General features: G+C 45.5%; 1 protein-coding gene across 1 annotated transcript in view; it reads left to right on the forward strand.

Moving 5' to 3' along the window:
* The window catches only part of sort1b (sortilin 1b), a 70675-nt gene that overhangs the window by 18587 nt on the left and 29845 nt on the right, over positions 1-22243 (forward strand). The window contains exon 8 of the mRNA XM_084334132.1: positions 10692-10819. Coding sequence (XP_084190258.1) covers positions 10692-10819 — 128 coding nt within the window. The remainder of the gene's footprint in view (positions 1-10691; positions 10820-22243) is intronic.

The raw sequence follows: 22243 nt of genomic DNA on the forward strand, positions 1-22243 counted from the left end.
TAAATCATTTGTGATTTTAACTAGGGCTTTTTCAGTGCTATGGAGAGATCGAAAACCAGATTGAAATTGCTCAAACAGATTGTTGCTGGAGAGGTGAGTGTGAACCTGGGCTGCCACAGTTTTTTTCCAGTATTTTGGCAAGAAATGGGAGATTTGAAATAGGCCGGAAATTATTTAGGATATTGGGGTCTGCACCAGGTTTCTTCAATATGGGAGTAATAGCGCCTGTTTTGAGGGCAGATGGAACAAGACCAGGGGTAAGGGAGGAGTGTATGATTGCAGTTATTTTAGAAGACAAGGATGGTTTTTGATGCTTTGATCGCCACCAACGGCATACGTTGTGGACTAACGTTACAGACACACATTCGGATCGAGCTGAAGACATGCTTGGATCAACGCAAGATTGATATCATATAGCCCTTACCTTGACTAGGATGTACCCCAAAAAGTATATTCCAATTACCTGATCGCGATGTCCATCATGTCGCCAACATAATCCACCACACATCATGCGTCAGGAGCATTTGATTCTTCTCAATCCGACCGTTATAAACGCTGAGTTTGAGCAAAAAAAAAACTACCCAGACCCATTAGATCGACCCACAGGCCAAGATACTAGGTTTCAAAGGGTGCTCAATACCGCCGTCTAGCTGGATGCGGCCGGTATTGCACCTTGGCGACCTCAGACTCATTCCCTGTGGTAACAACAGGCTCCCTGGGTGGATAATGAATAAAAATATTGAAAAAAAGGAAAAACGACCCAGAAACGTGTTAACACGTTTTTGGCACTCAACGGTCGGGGCCCAGAAACGTGTTAACACGTGATTGGCACCCAAAGTGTTAAAGGGGCACTTCACCAAAAAACGATGCTGATTTATTTTGCACATAATCTCACACATCCAAAAACTCAGTTTTACACACATTTGTTTAGTTTGACAGTTATTGAGAGTGAATTAGTTTGAATATAGCCACCAGTGATGTCATCGGCGACATTGAATCCTTGTGTTGTGTTAATTACAGCTCAATGACATGTTAAGGTAGTAGTCCCTACAAGACAAACACATAACATAATTAAGGACAGTACACACCCCCAGCACAGACTCTTCAACCTCCTGCCATCAGGCAGGCAATACAGGAGTCTGAAAGCCAGAACTACGAGACTGACAAACAGTTTCTACCCACAGGCCATCAGGCTTGTGAAACTGATCCCCCCCCACCCCGGTTTTGTTCCAGGCAGACACTAATTGCTGCGGTGAACACACCGTCACCCTTTTTAACTGCTGCTGTGACCCACTGTGACCCCCATATAGTGCATGTATCCATACATTCAATACTTTGAGTACATATACCTAACAAGATTCTCTTTAAAAGCTGGATATTTATTTATGGAAAATAAACTTGTTAATGTTATGAGTCAAAATACATTCATGCGTAACTGCTGTATATTGCTGGTGGTTATATTAAGAGCTCTGTAAATCAATTTGAGAATATTTCCTCCTTTTTTGGCACCAAGGCAGACGCTTCCAATGCATCTTACATGCTTTGCATCCAGACCAAAACTAACGTAAGGTTATGTATATAACCAAGTTCTATGAATTCTGGTGACACTCAGCGTCAGTCTGCACTGACTTCACTTCGTGCACGTGCACTGAATAAAAAATTCCACAATGTACCTTTACATACCAACATTCGTCTGGCCACACCCCTATCCGCTTACCTTCATAAGCAGGTGTGTGGTCACCTACTCGCCTCCTTCCCAAACTTTCACCACAAGGCGAGATCAAGGGCCGCAGCGGCGTCCTGACGCTGAGCGTCACCAGAATTCATAGAACTTGGTTATATACATAACCTTACGTTCTATTTCATTCTGGCCTCCGCTCAGCGTCAGTCTGCACAAGAGGAGCTGAGCGGAAGCCAGAAGCTCGACAAATGTACCCCGCTGAGGCCCCCCACAACCATCAGACCGGGGAGGACCGAGCCCCCCGACCCTCCCTAATGGAGGGATACCCTCCCTATTGGAGGACGGGAGGGAGACAGATCCGACCGTGCGAAGAGGAACTCGAGCAACTCAACGCACAGGGTGAGCAGACCGTGGCTTGACCCCACGACTACGCACACGCACAACCCGCATGCCACCAGGGAACGAACGGAAGGAACAACCCTCGTTACTGCCCCCAAAATCACGGGGTCAAGAGCAAACTCAATCCCGTGGCAAGGCCGTAGCAGCGGAGCGCGAAGGAAGACCCAGACCCACTGAAGGGACTGGATCCCCTGGAAAAAGGGGGGCCCGGAGAGGTCAATGACGCCAGACATCAAGACCCCACCAGGCGGCCACTTAGTGACACCGCCCCCCACATCGCCAGCGTATTCGGACAGGGCCCCTCCAAGAGCGGGCCCTTTCCCCCCATTAGTACGCCGCCTGGCACACTGACCCTGCAACACAGGCAGTCAGCATGGCCGTAAAGCACTCAAAAGGTTAACCAACGGAAGCAGGCAGCGCACCGGGGAAACCAGGCAGCAGGCTGTAGACCTGAGCCTGGAGCACTGCGGACGAGACAGGCGCCAAAGGGGTCAACTGAAAACAGCCCCCCGGCGGAAGGGGCGTATGCTGGCATTGTTGGGCACCATGACAAAGCCCCCATAAAAAAAAAAACCACCCAGAGGGGTCGAGGCAGAGAAGGCTGACACGATTGGCAGACGTCATGAACGTGCAGGGGCACACTCAACCAGGTAACCCGGGAGTTGACTCTGCTCCAACACACCAGGGAATCAACCACCCTCTTGGTACCACATACGGTGGTTGTTCCTATAACCCCTCAAGAAAAAAGGGTTATCCCAGGCCTACGGTTTCAACGAAACATTACTTCGGACCGGGCCCGGCGGCTCGGGAAGCACACAGGGTTACCAGAGGAGGTCCAGAAGACCACCCCAACAGCCCCCTCTTTGCCATGCGTGAGAGAGGAGCGAAAGAAAGGAGAACCAGCCCCTTATAATGGTGCCAGGTACAACGTGTACCCAACAAAGGGTCTCCATAACACCTAACCCTGTGACACCCGGGCCGACCCGGCATTTTTCCCCCCGAAAAAAGCACAAGTCCCTCAGGGTACCAGAACAGCAGATCTGCATCCCCGGCGGACAACGGGTTAACTGACCTGGACCAGCGCGACCAGAACCAGTCCCGTGCACTAACCATGCCGACATGCCCACTCCAGGAGAGGGGGTAGGTATGCGTGTCGATCTAAAAAAAGAGGGCGCCACCCAGACGGTCCCATTCGTACCGCACTCAGTGGCCCACCCCAAGGGCGTGAGACCCCTCTACCTATGTTCTGATCTATTCCGTTAACATCCCCCAGATATGAACGAGAATCCGTCGAGACCCAGTAACAGGCTCTCGGAAGAGGAAAAAATCCCCCATCCCAGTTGCCCTATAAAAACGCTGTTTTAATAACGAGCAACCAAGGCGTACTAGCCTCCCGTATGATTCTTAACAGAAACACCCCGAGCCAGCACTATGTATGCGTCGGGACCCAAACACATCAATGGATAGTCTAACCAGACACCAACATTGGTCCTTCAAGTCGCCTGGGAGAACGACAAGAAGTTTGTCGTGCTTCATATTCTCCACTCTTTTTTATTAAAAAAGAAAGAAACACCAACTGACATGAATCCCACGTGACGCAGCCGAGGGTAAAAATTGTTTACATTTTTACATCCCGCCACCCTCACCACAGAGGAGAGACGGAACTCCTCAGAGAGACTTCCCACGTGAGCCATAGATTGAAAAGTCACGGTAACATTGAGTCATGTGACCAACCGACTCAAGTTACACGTATATCGAGCGTAGTAGAACATTAAGTTCCTACGCTCTGCCCTGACAACTTGACAACAACAGACCCTACATACGGGTCTAAACTCACGGAAGCCGTCGTCCAATAGAAACGTGCCTAGCGACGTTTGCTATGACGGGGGGAAAACCCAAGACTCAACCGCCTGTGATAGGTGCGGAGTCTGGGAACCCCCCCCCGTGCCAAGCTGCCTTAACAGCTTGGCCCTGACCGAATGAAAAGAGAGTCCAATAACCCCCTGACCAATCAGAAGAGGGAAGGAGGGGTTTATCCGGTACCCCCTCGCAAGCCCAACCCTTGCATACGACAACAACAACAGCCAAATGATACCTTCAGTAGCAACGCTAATGAATAGCGTAAGCTAATTCAATGCACGCTAGCCACAGACACATCTGTGAACAGGGTTTATAGCAAGGCCAAGTTTTAAAAACTTTGAAGAACAAGCTTTCTTGCATGATTTATATCATAGCGACATTGAGAAAGTTTCCCTCATGTCTGATGTTGATGCTGCTTGGGATTATTTTCTGATGACATTTATGTCTATTTGTGATAAGCATGCCCCCATCAAAAAGTATAGGATCAGCGGAAGAGATAATCCTTGGTTTTCAGATAATATATCAACTTCTCTGAGACAAAGAGATGCTGCATGGGCAAAAGCTAGGAAATCGAATGCCCCTGCAGACTGGATCTCTTTTAGATCTCTCAGAAATAAGTGTACACGTTTGATTAGAACATCAAAATCAGAATTCTATTTGAAAGCAGTCACTGAAAATCTGAATAATCCAACAAAATTTTGGAAATTGGTTAAATCTGTAGCTGGTACAAGTGATTGCACCAGCCTTCCAGACCACCTTAGGACCGATGGCAGTGAGATCAAAGATAAAAGTAACATTGTAAGGATTTTTAATGAACATTTTATCTCTGCTGGATCCATTTTGAATAATTCTGATACTGTGCCCTACACCTCGGCGGGACGCCCAATGGTGCCCCCGGCTGTAAGCTCTGTTGTGAATCCTTTCCACTTTAAGCCTATCACTGTCACTGAAGTCTGTAAAGCCCTGAAAGACATAGACTGTAAAAAGTCAGCAGGTCCGGACAACCTACACCCAGTCCTCCTAAAGACAGCTGCTGATTTTATTGCTGAGCCCATTGCCTCAATTTTTAATCTTAGTTTTGTGACTAGTACCATCCCCAAAGTGTGGAAGTCTGCTTTTGTCCTTCCATTATTAAAAAGTGGGGACCCCTCAGATGTTAATAATTATCGCCCCATTTCTAAGCTCCCTGTCCTGGCCAAAGTTTTTGAATCCTTTGTGAACATTCAACTAAAGCAATTCCTATTAGAAAATAACATCCTAAGTGAGGTTCAGTCAGGCTTCAGGTCTGGACATGGTACCATAACTGCAGCTATGCTAGTGGCTAATGACATAATCAACACACTTGACAATAAACAACATTGTGCAGCATTGTTTGTTGATTTATCAAAAGCATTTGACTCCGTAGACCACAAACTATTACTGGATAGACTGGACAACATTGGCATTGGACAGGAAGCGGTAAATTGGTTCAGAAATTACCTCTCAGACAGAACACAATGTATATTTGCAGAGAACTACAAATCAAGTTTTTTAGAAATCAACAAAGGTGTTCCCCAAGGGTCTATTTTGGCTCCGGTTTTATTCTCTATTTTTATAAATGACCTGGGGGAAAAAATCCAGACAGCCAAGATGCATCTTTATGCGGACGATACAATCCTGTATACAAGTGCTCCCTCCCTTACTCAGGTGATTGAGAACCTCCAGACTGCGTTTAATTGTTTTCAAACCTCCCTTTTTGATCTTAAACTAGTTTTAAATGCAAAGAAAACTAAATCCATGATGTTCACAAGGGCTCGCTCACAGCCAGTGAATCATGTTCATATCGTTACGCTAAAGGGAGCAACCATAGAAAATGTTTCATCCTACAAGTATCTTGGGCTATGGCTGGATGAAAAGCTATCTTTTTTTCTGTCGGGTCCCAGCTGCAAAACTGCAGAGTTACTGTATTGCCCTGTATTTTACTGTCGTACACTTTTACTGTTATGTAGACTGTTCTGTTTTGTGTTTTTATGTTTATGTGTGATGTATTGTGTACATGCACTTTTATTATGTTCTTGTGTGATGTACCGCACATTTTATTGCTGTCTGATGTTTTCGGGTGTTATTGCTGTCATCTTGGCCAGGTCTCCCTTGCAAAAGAGATCTTGTATCTCAATGGGACTTCCTGGTTAAATAAAGGTTAAAAAAAAAAAAAAAAAAAAAAGTAGCAACGCTAATGAATAGCGTAAGCTAATTCAATGCACGCTAGCCACAGACACATCTGTGAACAGGGTTTATAGCAAGGCCAAGTTGTGTATGTGTGAACCCGACACCCGTATCTATGTTGTAAGACACCGAAAAATCTGATAGAGAGAGAGAGAGAGCGGCGGAGCCGCGGTACGTTTTCATACGAGCATTACTGCAAACCAACACAATAGTGTTGCAGCTCAATATCACTGTTTAAGCAACAGAGCACACAACTAACCTCTACCTTTATGTGAAGATTCAGGTCGAGGCAGAAAAAAACTTTTTTCAACCAAGTGTAGGCTGCAGGTCTTGCTTAAGCTCTAACATGAATGTAACGTCTAGCCCTCCTATCAAACCCATACTAGCGAAAGATTCACACATTGCATCCCCATCATATGTTTGGTGAATAAACACAGTTTGTTAACAAAAAATACAGTCCCTCCCTTAGGAGGGACTCTTTATTTCTCTCAACAAAAATCATAGTAGGGCCGGGAAGGGAACAGGGGGGGACCACAGAGGGAAAAAGTCAATTATTTTAGCGACGCCTGCCACAAGCCGCTCTGGGTTTTCCACCCCGTGGAGCCCCGGAGGGACGGTAAACGATCGGCGGCTGGTCTCGACGATCCCTACCGTCACCTCCGGGCGTAGATGGGCCGGCTGCAGTGGCGGAGGCGCCCTCTCTCCTCCTGGCCTTCTTCGCCGAAGGTCCAGCAGTGGCGGTGGTAGCAGCGGCGGCCACGGCGGAGGAACCTCGACGACGCGGTGGCCGTCTGACTCCACCGGCAACATCGGGCGGGGGGAAATGAGGCTGGAGCACGGAGCGCTCCTCCTGCATCTCCCTGCAGGTTGAGGTCATCAGCTGCAGTGCCGACCCGAATAGTCCAGCCTCGGAGAGGGGTGCCGTCAGAAGTGGAGTCCTCTTCTTCTCCGGCACACGCGCCTGCTCCAGCCAAAGGTGGCGCTGGATCAGAGTGGCCAGGGCACGCACTTTCCCAGCGGCTATAGCCTGCGGCTGAATCAGATGCAGGATGGCTCCTGCCGCCTGGGCGAGCTGATCATGCTGTAAATCAGTCAGCTCCGTGCCGCCCGTCAGTATCCCGGACATGAATCTCGCCAGCTGCGATGTTGGAAGTGGCAGCCAGAGATTGCGTCGCGGAGATAAATGACTCCACTAAGTCACTCCAGTAAGCCAACCGCCTCGCCGATTTCCCTTGAGGAACCGGCTTCCGTAACGGCTCCCACACCACCTCAGGACAAAGGAGCGCCGCCATCGGTCTATCAAGCCGAGGCACGCCCTCCTTCATGCCTTCTACCAAACCCACCAGCCGCGTGACTTGCACGTAGGCGGTAGTAAGGCCCATGATGTGGGAGACCACCTGTCCCTGACGGACGTAGGCCGCCATTGAGGGGAAAAATGGGCAGACAACGTCCACCCCTCTCACCGGGCGACGTTGCCATAGATGACCTATGAGATCGTCAGGGATAGGAACAGGCAGCGGCATGCCGTTTGCGACTGCCGCCGCCGCCATGAGCTCAGGGAACAAAGCACGCAGTTCCCCCTGCATGCTTTCCCCCACCGAGCCCGCGTCCCTCACATGCAGCAGACTACTGGTTAAGGAGCCACATTCTGATGTGGCTGATAGCAGGGCATCCCGCCGCCGAGTCGGAGGTTCTAACCCAACATCTGCGGACGAGGAACCCCAAGGAGACATCTCACCCCCCTCCAGTGTTACCTGGACGGGCGGGAGACATGTCTCCACCGGGCCTTTGAACAAGAACCCGTCCGCTTCTATCATGTAGTCCTCTGTTTCCATCGGCCATGTAGAGTCAGACGCATCCTCATCCGGCTCCAGCAACTCACCAAAACCAGGCCGTTCGCGTCTGCAAGCCACCATCTTGCGACGGGAGCGAGCTGACACAAAAGGTTTGCGTCTCAAATCCCCCGCAACCAAAGGCGCCGGCCGCCCAACAGCGGACGACTCCCCGGAAGCAGAGGAGCCGGAACCAGGCCATCGCACAGGAGACGGCGCTGGTGCACCAGCTCCTTGGAGAGGCAAACTACCCATCGGACGCCTACCGGGCGTGGCTGCCGACCACGAGAGAGGCCTCAACCCCGCAAAGACGTACGACAGAGGAGAACCGCTGGTGAAGGGTGGCGTTGCGAGTGCGACCCTCCGAGGTAGACATTATGACTTAGCTTTTTTCTTTTTGAAATATATGAGAGAAGAAAAAAGCAAGAAAAAATGTAAACACGTATCAACTTTCTTCAACTAAACAACCTCGTCAAGTGTGGGTATCTACCGAAGGCACTTCCTTGTGGTGAAAGTGAAGAAGGAGGCGAGTAGGTGACCACACACCTGCTTATGAAGGTAAGCGGATAGGGGTGTGGCCAGACGAATGTTGGTATGTAAAGGTACATTGTGGAATCTTTTATTCAGTGCACGTGCACGAAGTGAAGTCAGTGCAGACTGACGCTGAGCGGAGGCCAGAATGAAATAGAACTAGTTAGCTGCTACCGGTAACTAAACTAAGCTAACCCGGCTCAGAGGCAGAGAAAACAGTGAGGAAAGGGAGGGGGCGGGGGAGCCTCAGCCTCTCTCTGTCCCTCTCTCTACGTCAATGATTTTAAGTAGGTGAGGTCAAAGGAGTTTGATAGTATTTACTGAGGATGGCCAGATAATGTTGATATTTAAACATAACAAATATAATACATAATAAATGTATACATGATCATGCAACATACAAAATAATTAGGAACTGTTTGGGAGAGGGAGGTAGGGCAAGGTTTTAGGTTGTTAGTTCCAAAAATTTTAACTTAGTTATTTCAAGTTTAAAGCTAAATATATCAAACCGTGGCACTTTACAGTGAACAGGAGGTCTATTTGTATTAAAAACAATATTGTTTTTAATTTAAATGTCTGGAAGAGCTAAATAAATCTTTTTCAAATTATATTTTCGTTACCTTTTTTGAGTTGATATAAATGTTACTGATTGTGTTAAATGGGCTTATGATATTGTCTCATATCGATTGCAGGCACCTGCATAGTATCGTAATGTGGCAGACTTTGTGATATCGGCAAATATCGTATCGTTGTCCAAAGAATCGATATCGTATCGTGATGAAACTGGTGATTCCCACCCCTAGTAGAGTCCATACAACCAACACCAAATCCCATAATTCCTTACACGTAACGTGTCTGGCTGTGTGATGTCAACTTGTCAGCATGAAAATGACAGCCAAACATGGCACTGCAACTAAATAACACAAATACAATAGGCACATTTGTGACTGTTACAAATATAACACGTTTTATACTTGTGCTACAAGATTTTGGCCTGTGCTACAAAACTATCAACCTCTGTAGCACCAGTGCTATGTGCAAAAAAAGTTAACATACAGCCCTACAGACATGATGTGACCCATGTACTGCATATTTTATACTGAGGAAGAAAAACGGAGCAGGATTGGTAAACGGGAGTGGGATGGGAGTGGGATTCTATAAAAGTTTGCTCGGGATTGGGACGGGATTGGGATCAGTCCTCTGTGGGAGTGGGAGGGAGTGGGATTTTATTTCGAAACTCTCACTTGGGATTGGGATGGGATGGGATGGGATTATTTCTGTGGGAGTGGGAAGGAGCGGGAGTCAAAATCCACTCGCATGTCAGCCTCTACAGTCAACTCTGAGTCTGCTTCACATTGAAAGTGATCTCACAGACAAACTTAAAGCAGAAAAGATCATTGATGCGCGAAACGTCGCATTTTTTTTTTGTTGCATTAAGGTAAGACAATGGTTAATCATATTGGATGCCTTAATTTGAACAATTAATTTGCACTATATGAAATGAGTGGGGCTCACTGTAGTAACCTAGTGTATTGTATGAAATCAGAACCTGGACAGCACCGTTTGCGTGCACCATTTGCGTGCAAGCAAAAAAGAAAAAGGAAAAATGTTGCGCGATCCACGCGACTCCCGTCCCATCTATAGCCTACCCTAATGTCCAGCACACCCGCCTCCTATGCCCAAAGTATTATCTAAAACACTCTCCAGAGGCTTGTTCTTCGTAAGGTAGCCTAGCTATCATGACAGTGATGTCACTCAATGTCAATTTCTCGCAGGAAAATAGTTTTAGGAAATAGAATGTGTAAATGCTGCAAACATGCTTATGGTTCGTTTTACCATTTCCACTTACAGTACGTGATACATCAGGGTAAAGCTAATTTAAACCACAATTAAAGCTGGTAGCCTTCCTCTAAAGGTCAGCCACCATGTTTGATAATACTGATGATGACAATATATATTCTTTGCAATGATACCTGATAACATTTTAAGCACCAAAATTATAGTCAGCCATCACCTCGGAGAATATCACATCATATATAGTGTGAACTGATATCTTTCTGAATAATTACTGTTTTTAAATGTCTTTTTAAAACTGATCTTACTTGTAATCTGGGTTAAATATAGCGGTCGCCTGTTCCAGTTCCACGTTTAGATCTTATACATTTCCTCTGTTTGTGTTCCAGATGAGCGGGGTATGCTGAATCTGAGGAGAACCGCAGACTATGGGAAAACCATCAAGACTATAGCGACCAAGATCTTCTCCTTTGGCCTCGGTGGACGCTTCATCTTTGCCTCTGTGATGACGGGCAAGGTTAGTATGGCCGTCACAGGTGTAACTCACTTCCTCTCCTAGGTTGAAACCCGTACCTCCTTGACCCAGTTTGGAACTGTGAGTCCGGTGCATGCTACCCCAAAAGGCAACGGCGCTAACGATGGAGCCAAATCACAAGGGTACACTTTGATTTGACTGGGTTGTTGTCCCAAACTCTACACTACATTAGCTAAAGTCACCAGTGTTATGAGAATAAGTCTCAATCTGCTTCACTTGTATTAGAACTAGGGATGCTCGATATTGGCTTTTTTACCTATACCGATATTGTCCAACTCTTAATTTCCGATACCGATATCAACCGATACCGATATATGCAGGGTTTCCCCCCCAAAAAACTGAATAATTTCAGGTAATTAACATTACATATCTCTTGTTGTGGAATTAACACAACATTATGCATACTTTTGACAATAAATAAAATCAGAATTTGTTCTTACTTGCTTGCCTGGGTAAATAAAGGTTATAGAAATGTATATATATATTTTTTTTTAAAACCGATACCGATATTTTTCGATATCACATTTTAATGCCGATATCGGCCGCTAATATCGGTAGGCCGATAATATCGGACATCCCTAATTAGAACTATTGTTTGTGTTTGAGTATGGGTCTGAATTGGTACCGGTATCTCTCCTCAGAATGAAATGGTTTTGAAGGCAAATATTTCTACAGTGTCTGTAAATGAACCTGGCGTCTTCCCCTCTCGTATAAAGAGCGGAATTTTGATGTTTTTTTCCCAGGCTCTGTATATAAAACCCTGTGTCAGTGTCCTTTTCGGGACCGGTTCCCTCCTGGTTCGACCCAGACGGCGGAGAAACGTTGTGGGGGCTCTTTCTTGTTAGAATTCGCCCGCCACCGTTCTCAGGTTTTACGAGCCTACACGCTGTTTATATCAGTGCTTGGTCTTACGGGACCGGTATCAGCGCTCGGGCATTAAAGCGCTCCGTCTTGAGACGGATATCCGTCCATTTGATTTGGAGTTCCGTCATTTGATTCGGAGTCGTGACGGATTTTAACCTGAGCCAATCAGAGGCGTCAAATATCATGAAAAAGGGCATTTTTTTCCCTACCGCGGCCGCGCCAAGCAGTCATTGCGAGCATAATGTCGCGGTGCTATGAAAAAATCTGTTGGCAATGAATTAATTTACTGCGTAGCTGCCTGTGTGAAAAAAAGATTTGCGTGTGAAGTGAATCTGGGCCACGCTATATACTTGGTAGTTGTAGTCTTATCGTGCGAATTAACACTCTCTGAAGTCGACGGGGGTTTTTGAACCCGTCGGTGGAGAACAAAATAATTAGAATGTCTTCTAAATGCTCAAAGTACATCTTTTCAGAAATCGATAAAAATAGAAAAATGACAATTTCGAGTGCTTTGACATGTAATGTATATGTCTTTTTACTTGCTAAACGTAATACGACTTTTAAATACGTTTAATTCTTGCTAGATGGTATGATTGTAATTATCTCCGTTTGCCAGAGAACTACAGCGCGTCACGAAACGCACATACACGCACGTGCGCACACACACAAGAGCTGCGTGTGCGCTGTGAAAAGGTGTTAGACCCCGCAGAGGTGAGAGGTATCAGAGACTCTTTACCCCCCATCCAAATTCTAAACAACAGATTGGCTTTTCATAATATGTATGAATTATCTCTTGCAATAATATCCACGGGACTCGACTTTTTGCAGTCGTTGTTTCTCCTGCGTGAGGACATTCGCGGACATTCTCTCATATAGAGAAAAAAAAGCTTTATACTTTTCTGCCTTTTCGTTTTTGGGCAGTTGTCATTTCATAATAGCAGCGTGGACCAGCTCTGTAACAACGCATCTCGAGCTGCTTTTTATGTGCAACATTGTACTTTTTTTGGAAATACTTGATGTGGCCGTGGAACATTATGAATTAAAAGTAGTCTAACATGCTTTGCAAACCTCACCACCAGTGTATGACGTCGCGCTAAAACATTAACTACTGCAATGTTATCTCCTGAGTATTCCAACTAAGCTAAGCAGAATAATGCTCTGTAACAACTCATCTCGCGGGCTACGTGAACTACAGTATCAGCCACTGGCTGTTTGTGGTTTTGGTCACCCCGTTTCTCACATTGTCATTTATAATAAGGAAGGAAGAGGTCCTGCATTATTATTATTATCATTCTCGAGAATACACGGACCCGACCGAACGTTATGAATTAAAAGTAGTCGCCCATGTATAAAGCGTTGCGCTAAAACATTAACTACTGTCTGTATGGCAGAGACAGAGTGCGTGTGTGTACGAGTTATGAATTATCTCTCGCAGTTCATTCAGGCTGGCTACGTGATGACAGCTCTCTCTGTTATTTTTCAACCTCGGCCGTGAGAGAAATAGAAAGGAGCGCTCAGTAGTGCATGAATCTCCACCAGGCCACAGTCACACTCTCTCTCTCTCTCTATATACAGACAGCACTATACACTATTTGCACAGCCATTTGAAATCTACAGTTACACATTGCTGTATTTAGTGAGGTAAATGAGTACAAGACACGTATGTTTCACATTTTTACTGCATATGCTCTTTGTAATTTTAATTTGTTCACAGCATTGTGGCCACATATTTTCATATTCTCTCTCTCTCTGAAATTACATACCTAGGTTTCATCCTAGAGGCAAATCTTTCCTGTGACAAAATGGAATCCAATGTAATAAAAAAAGTCAACCAACAAACTAGATTCTTGTCTCTGGTAAACAAGAATACCCTGAAGGCTTATGGCGGCACACGATGTGATATTTCCCCCGCGCTGCCCCGGGACGTGCACAATTGCCCTTTGGCCAATTATATTACGACCCCATCGTCTTACATTTACATTTACATCTAGTCATTTAGCTGACGCTTTTATCCAAAGCGACTTACAAGTTCTGTACGACAAGTCATCAGGAAGGGCACAACTCTATCAGCTGAGTAACTAACAATGTTCATCAAAGTGTTGAGTGCTACAGTGTAGGTTAGTTTATTAGGACAAGTGCATGACAGTAAGGTTAGTTAGGGTTGGATTTGAATTTGTGTTGTTTGGCTTAGGATGAATCCAGCCTCATCAATGAAAATAAATTCATGCGGCTGTGCAGCAAGTTCCTGCTGTTGTGTGAACAGGCTTGGCGTCCACCCCAGAAGGTCTTCTAGTCATTCTAGAGAAATACAACCACAAATTGTTATTGGTTTGCTTCTTTTTCTTACACTACTATATATACTGTACTTTACTGTATATACTGTACCATCCACTGTACTGAAACATCTCAATATAAGTAATCATGGTATGCTGCAAAAGGGGCATTAGCACCCTGCAATACAGTACATGGTAATGTGATATGGTACAGTACTGTATATACCATCTGAGTAGAGTAGAAAGTAGAGGTAGAGCTGTTTTCTCTCTCTCTCTCTCTCTCTCTCTCTCTCTCTCTCTCTCTCTCTCTCTCTCTCTCTCTCTCTCTCTCTCTCTCTCTCTCTCTCTCTCTCTCTCTCTCTCAATTCAAATGGGCTTTATTGAGGAAGGGCACAACTATATCAGCTGAGTAACAATGTTCATCAAAGTGTTGAGTGCTACAGTGTAGGTTAGTATATTAGGATGCCTGAACAGTAACACAGAATGACACCAGTATCACTGACTACCATGGCAAGCCTATAGAAAATGATTCTATTTAATAATAATAATAATAATTATTATTATAAATGTTTCTCTTTCTGTCTATATCTCTGTATCTTTCTCTCTCTCTCTCTTTCTCTCTCTCTCTCTCTCTCTCTCTCTCTCTCTCTCTCTCTCTCTCTCTCTCTCTCTCTCTCTCTCTCTCTCTCTCTCTCTCTCTCTCTCTCTCTCTCTCTCTCTATCTATATATTATATTACTATACTATTATATCTAATGTGTTCAGGTAAACCTCGATCTTAGTTAAATACCATGTCCCGTCTGCGTAGAGTCCATACATCCAACACCAAATCCCATAATTCCTAGCGAACAATCGAATCGAAACTGAATGTGGCCTATTGCAGCAGCATCGCCAAAGAACTTCCTTTCAATAAGTTTAAGCCGCTAATTTTGCTCTGCAAGAAGAACGGAGCGGATATCAGTCCATCTTATGACAACCACGTCCGATGTGGAGAGATGAGACCATAGCCGATTAAATTAAGTCGGATCTGGCAGTGATGATTGACGGGGACACACTTCTAGCGTTCAGTTCAGCCATGCATTAGGTGAGTCGCCCACTATTAGGACGTTTTTCAATACTTAAATACTGTCTACTTAAATTTCCCTCCGGGGATCAATAAAGTATCAACCTATCTATCTATCTAATAATGAGACAATATGCAAATAAGATAATACTAATAATTGTCACGGTTCCCCGTATGAAAGTGGCTTGCAATTTACTGCTAGTAAAATCACTGTTTATTTCTCGTTTTGCATAGTATTACATTCCTCTTCTATAAATAATCAAAGTCCTACCGTAAGAGCCTCATACGGGTCAATTAAACCTTTTTGATTAGTCTTTCCTTCGAGCTAAGTTGAACTGAACATTTCACTGTCAAAAGCGCAAACTTAAACAAGGTTGCGTCGCAACACAGTTTTCAAAATAAAGGTCACATATACAAATACCTCTCAATTCTTATAAAAAAAAGTCCCGGATATACATAAACATTAATTGGCATAGATCTCCAACACATTGATCACTTTAGGCACACACTGAAACCAGTAACCAGTAACATCACAAATATGAAGCGGGTAATTACCCATACAAATAATAAACCTTTCATGGGGTTATTTACAATAATAATAATTCATTTAATTTATAAAGCACTTTTCATTGTGAAACAAAGGTATGGAGAGTTTCTTGTCCTCCTGATTAATGCAATGGTGTGTGTGTGTTGTGGTGATCTCATTCAAGGAGCACTACAAGCGCGCGCACACACACACACACACACAGTTTGTTGTTTTTGTTCTATTAGTGATTTACACACTTTCTCAGTTGGTTCATTATAAAAGATACAAACCTGAAAACAAACGCACTTAAATGTTAAATAAAAGGACCACAGTAATGAGGCAGGAGGAACATATTTTTTTGCACTATAATGGTAAAATTGTTATTAAAAAATGTGCCCCTAAAGAATATTCAAGTGTGCCCCTAGTGAAAAAGCTTAGTGTACAGCCCTGCTAATGTAAAGTCTCCTCCCCATATGTATATAATCTCTGTTAGGATCTATGGGTAACAGTACTGTATATTTTCTCCCACCCACCCACCCCCTCCTGATGTACAGTCTCCTCCCCATCAGTATAATCTCTGTTAGGATCTATGGGTAACAGTACTGTATATTTGCATATCATATATGTCACAAATGTAACATTACTATATACCTGTAGTATGTCATGTATGTCACTATGAATTGAAAATGGGGGACCCTGATGTAAACAAGACAAATGTCTTTCTCTGATCTGCATCCCCTTTGTTGTGTATTGAGCTGTACTGTATTGTACCCATTCTGCAATCTGTTAAATATTGATTGATTGATTGTTATTAACAGATTGCAGAATGGGTACAATACAGTACAGCTCAATACACACAATTGTTAAGGGGATGCAGACCAGAGAGACTTTCATCTTGTTTACATCAGGGTCCCCCATTTTCAATTCATCATAACATAATATGACATACATGACATACAGATAGACAATACTGCTACATCTATACATTTATGACATACCAGATTTACAAATACAGTATTGTTTGTGATACAATAAGAGTCTAAAAAAGAGTATATACATTTGACGAAGAAACTGTACATTGGAGGAGGTTGGGTAGGTTGGGTGGAGGGGGGGCGGGGGAACTGTACATTGGAGGTGGTTGGGTGGGTAACTGTACATTGGATTATCGACGAAACCGAAACAAGTAGGCTCCCTTAAAAACGCTAACGCTATTAAAAAATAAAAAATACAGTGGAGGTTAAAATAAGAATATGACTTGGCCTGAAAAAAAGTTCAGTCAGGAGATTTTTTTTTGCTTTAATCCCTGAGCGCTGGCCCGGGCGTGTTTTTCAGGTGTTTATTTGAATCAGCCTTTGGGACCAGCGTGCCCTGGTCTGGCCAACGACATAAAACAGCGTTTTTTATGCGGTCTGCCGGGACGTTTTTTTTTTTTATCTCTACCGAGCGCCAGCTCACTAAGCTAGCTCGAGGGCTCGCGTGCATCTCCGGGGGGAGATGACTGGGTAGGTCAAACATCGGTGGGGGGGTTTCACGCCCGTTAAGTGGGCCACCGGGAGCTGTGCGTTCGCGTGCAGACCGTCTTGGTGGCGCCCCCTGTGATGTTTTTTTTATCGAAATGTGTACCTATCCCAGCAGCGTGTGAGGGCACGGGACTCATCCTGGTTGCGCCGGACCGGATCAGTTCAACCCAGTGCACGCCGGGTCACAGATACGTTCTGATTAACCCAAAGGGCCCTGAGCTTTTCCGGGGGGAAATGCCAGGGCGGACCGAACGCCACGGGGGCTGATGTCATGAATGTTTTGTGTCATAGGAATGCCACTACGAGTTGATGATGGGGACCCTGATGTAGACACGACAAACGTCTTCCTCTAAAGAGGATCTACATCCCCTTGACAGTTGTGTGCATTGGTCCATACTATGTTGTACCCTTTCTGCAAACTGTTAAGTGGGTTTTTTCCTTCCTCCATTCATTTCACCTCCCCCCCCCTCCCCGCTCTCTCTCTCTAATAAGGGGCTTATTATCAGTCAGCCCCTCTAAGTGCCCCTGTGTAGTTCCCGGTCCTCCAGGCATGGGTCGGGCCTTGCCCTCGTTACCTGTTGGCCTGGGTTAACCCTTTTTTAAGCCTGAAATGCCTTCAACTGCATTATATATTGTGTATACGCGCAGTTGTGTTTCCCGTTTTTTTTTTTTTTTTTTTTTTTTTACTTTGGCCATTCCGCTGGCTCTTTTTGCGTTTATCGCTTTTCTCTGGTCAAGAATGACCGACAGAAACAGGTTGAATGGGGGTACAGATGGGGGGAAGACACTCTGAGAAAGTTACGGCTTTGTCCGGGAATCGAACTTGCTACCCCAGATCCGTGACGAGCACGGTTGTCCCCGGCGCCGAAATAGCGCGCAATGTACGCGGTGAGCTACTGGAGCTCCCCTGTTTCCCGTTTTTTTTATGGGTTAAGGGAGCAACCCTTTTCTGTTGGGATGGTTGTCTCCCCGGCATGCCGATAGCGGAGTCAACTCTCTGATGGGGCCTGGGTCCGGCCCCGGCTCCGCGAGGGTCTGCCCCCACATGTTTTATGACGTCTGCCAATTGTGTCAAACTCTTTCTCCGAACCCCGACCCTGTGGGATTAATAAATTGGCGGGATCAGGGTTTGTGGCGAGGTCAGTTTACTGGCCCCACGAGATTATGACATTGTGCACGGCATGTCGAACACAAGCGGGGGGGCCGCCGGGGTACTGTTTTTACAGTCAGCCCCTCTAGGCGTGCCTGTGTAGTTTGCAGTCCTCCGGGCACAGGTCGAGCTCTGCTCTTGTTACCTGTCGGCCTGGATTAAGGGATCAACCTCCTTTTTGGAGTGTTTGTCTCCCCTGTAGGCCCTGTCCGATACGCTGGCGGTGTAATGGGTGGTGTCACCAGTGAACGCCTGGAGAGGTCTCGATGCCACAGCCTTGTTGACCTCACCAGGTCCCTTTTCTGGTGGTCCTGGCCCCCGGACTCGGCGGTAAGCCCGCCTTGTGTCGCCTGGGGCTGGGACCCTCTTCGCGCCCCGCTGCTACGGCTTCACCCGCGGGATCGTTTTTTTTTTTAGCAACCCAGACCCCACAGGCTTTTGTTTTCACGTACGTTCCCTGGTAGCGTGCAGGGCGCTTTTGTCCCGCGGTCTGCTCACCCTGTGCGTTTGTTGGGTGCTGTCCCCTCTTTCGCTACCTGGTGGTGTCCTGTTCCCCCACCCCTCACTAGGGGGGGTGGGGGGGCCCGGACCCTCCCCTGTGTTCTGATGGTTGTAGGGGACCTCAGCGGGTACATTTGTTGGGCTCTCTGCTCTGCTCCGCTCTTGTGTTCCAATATTGAGCAGAGCGTAAGCCACTGCGCTATATAATGAAGGTTATCCTATAACCCTAGTTATATGAGTAGTGGCGAGCGCTCTGCTCTCACTCACTGAAGACCCCTATTGGTCATCCGTTTTAACGGTCAAGACTAGGGAAGAGTGGAAGTCACACCCCTCGCTTATATACATGTGGGCGTGGCCGGACAGGTGTAGGTGCATTGTGGCAGAAAGCTTTCAAGTTCACAATATGTGATAGGGATTGTTCCAATACATATATATTTTTTATCCCCCTCCTTTTTCCGTTTTTCTCCCATCCCAATGTTAGTCGTTATGCCAATTCCCAATCCCCTTCCTGGTCGTTGCGCACTCTACCCCCTACCGTCGGTCTGGGAGGGCGGAGACTATCACATTATTCACACTATTCATCATTCTAAAATTAATTCTAACATTCTAATTAATTAGTTAATAACTAGTTATACATGCAAAATGGACAATAGAACACTGGAACTGGAAATCTTAAAAAAATCTTCAAACAGGGACTGACTTCGCATATAGACTTTTTTTACCAGTCTGTTGTGGCCAGCATCCTCTTCTATGCTGTGGCATGCTGGGGAGGCTACATCAACTCAAGGGACACCAACAAGCTCAACAAGCTGGTGAGGAAGGCTAGCTCCGTGGTGGGAGTCGAGCTACCTAGACTTGAGGTGATAGCAGAGAGGGGGATGATAAGGAAGCTGGCTGCCATCATGGAGAACCCCTACCACCCCCTCTACGACGAGCTAGTCAAGATGAGAAGCTCGTTCAGCCACAGACTCATTCCCCCCCGACACTCAACTAACCGCCTCGGACAGTCCTTCATACCAGCGGCCATCAGGCTCCACAACAGTGGGCAGCGACTAGCAGCCTCCAGGCTCCACAACAGGGGGCAGCGACAGCGACTGCTACCAGACATTGACCTGGGACTTATAGGAACCCAAGGAGGACAACCTACACTACCTTAGGCTTACTGCACCTTATGTGGATACTGTGATACTGTGAATAATGTATATTTCAGTGGATACCGTGATACTGTGAATAATGTATACTCAGTAGATAGTAAATTATAACACTACCTTATGCATACTGCACCTTATGTGACACTGTGAATAATGTGAATATTTCTTCAGCTAGTCAGATAGTAAATTATATTGACCATATTGACCAAATTGTTTACACTGCCTGTGTTGTTTTTACTACCTGTACACTGTGTTGTTTTACTACCTGTACCCCCCCCCCCTCCCACCCATGCTGCTATGATGCCTGAATTTCCCCAAGGGGATCAATAAAGGAATATCTTATCTTATCTTAGACTAGGCATTTACAGCTGTTCCAATGTAAATGTGCCTTCCTCCGTGCGCTTTCGCCCGCTCTGAAGTCGGACTCTGTGTGGACGGCCACGCGCTCTGTTCTCGCGCCTGGTGGGGTCCCGGCGGCGTGTATGCCTTCTACAACAGAACTTCGTTTCCGCGTTCGAGTTTTGCACTCTGATTGGCCAGGTCATGTGACATGTGCGCCAATCGTGGGACAGCAAGTTCTGCGCCTATTTCCGGGTCTAACAGCCTGCAAACTACCTGGCGTTCTATCGCCATGCTCTAAGACAAACTCTAACATTAACCAACTTCGAAAGTGCCTAAGCTTAACCGTCGGAATCAGGGCAGGCGTTCTATCGCCATGCTCTAAGACAGGGGTGGGCAACTTTGTATATGGTGAGGGCCACAAAATGTCCACAATCAATCTGGGGGGCCGCATTGTTTATCGGCAGTCCCGCCAGTAGTACCCCATCACTCAAATAGCCCATAATAGTCACAGATGTGATAAATAAGGTATATAAACAATTATAATTTGTTGTAACTTTGTTTTTATTCCATTTCAAATGCATTTAGTAATGCAATTTCAACTTTATGAATTTATAAACAGCTGAATTTAAAAGTATTGCTGTAACCCCAAATATATACAAAAATGATCAATTATCTTTGTATATCTTCTAATAAAATAAATGTATGAACTTAAAGCCCACTGCTCAACAAACACAAAGCAGCATTCCTGCTGCATTTCACTACAACAGTAAATCAAAAGTGCAATAATAAATGATTTTGTTAAATGTATAAACTTTTATCCTGCTACTAAACAAAACATTATAACACTGAAATGCATGTTATGGATATGAAGCACTCAGGAATGTTTTGTTTAGTAGCAGGATACAAGTTTATACATTTAACAAAATCATTTATTATTGCACTTTTGATTTACTGTTGTAGTGAAATGCAGCAGGAATGCTGCTTTGTGTTTGTGTTATTAGTGTTATCTGAACACTACAAAAGTAAACAAGTAAAGTGCAAGTAAAGTAAAGTGCAATACTACATGCCTCCCATTGACCCTTAATCAAACTGGCATGACATTCACCCTCGCCCCACAGTGGGTCAATAATGGTTATAATAATAATAATAATGGTCCCCTCTCTACACCTCTCCATCACCCCCCCCCCCTCTCTACACCTCTTCATCATCTCTCCCCCCCCTCTCTACACCTCTTCATCATCTCCTTCCCCCCCTCTACACCTCTTCATCATCTCCTCCCCCCCCTGTCTTTAATGAGACACTTGTGGTCTCTCCATTTGGCGCACAATAGCAGGAATGTCAACTTCAATGTTTGTGCATGCAATCTGTATCAGATGAAATAATGTTTCATCCGACAGCCTGTTTCTCTCCTTTGACTTGATGTGCTTTATGTTTGAGAAATTGCTCTCACGTATGTATGTGCTCCCAAACATACTGGCCATAGAGAGGGCAAAGTCCCCGAGGAGTGGGAAGCGGGGCTCAGGTAGCAGTTTCCAAAACGAAATTGCCCTCTCATTTCTCTTTGCTTGAAAAAAAGGATCTGACTGTAGCTCGCACAGTTCAAGCTGCAACGGTGGGGGCTGCTCTGACACCGTAGCGGTGAGGGGGCCGGCAAACAGCGCTATCCGTGACTGCATGCCGTTGAAATCTTCAAACCGATCATTGAATTGCATTTGCAGTGTTTCAATGTCGCTCCTGTACTTTCCGACGGCTCAGCCATCGGATTTCTGTGTGTGCAAGTCGCCATAATCAGTGTCCATCTCTTCCAAAAAGGAGACAAACTTTCTATGGTTTAGTGACCTGTTGCCTCCACGAATTAGATTGGTAACCTTGGTAACCAAATCCATAACATGGCTGTATTCAAGCTTCTTGGCACAGAGAGCCTCCTATATCAGATAAAAAAAAAGAAAAACGATTTAACGACTCTCGCATATAATTTTACTACACTCGACTCGCATTGGTCATTATAGTGACGCAC

The sequence above is a fragment of the Notolepis coatsorum genome (assembly GCF_963971535.1).
Source record: "Notolepis coatsorum genome assembly, chromosome: 17".
Taxonomy (NCBI): Eukaryota; Metazoa; Chordata; class Actinopteri; order Aulopiformes; family Paralepididae; genus Notolepis; species Notolepis coatsorum.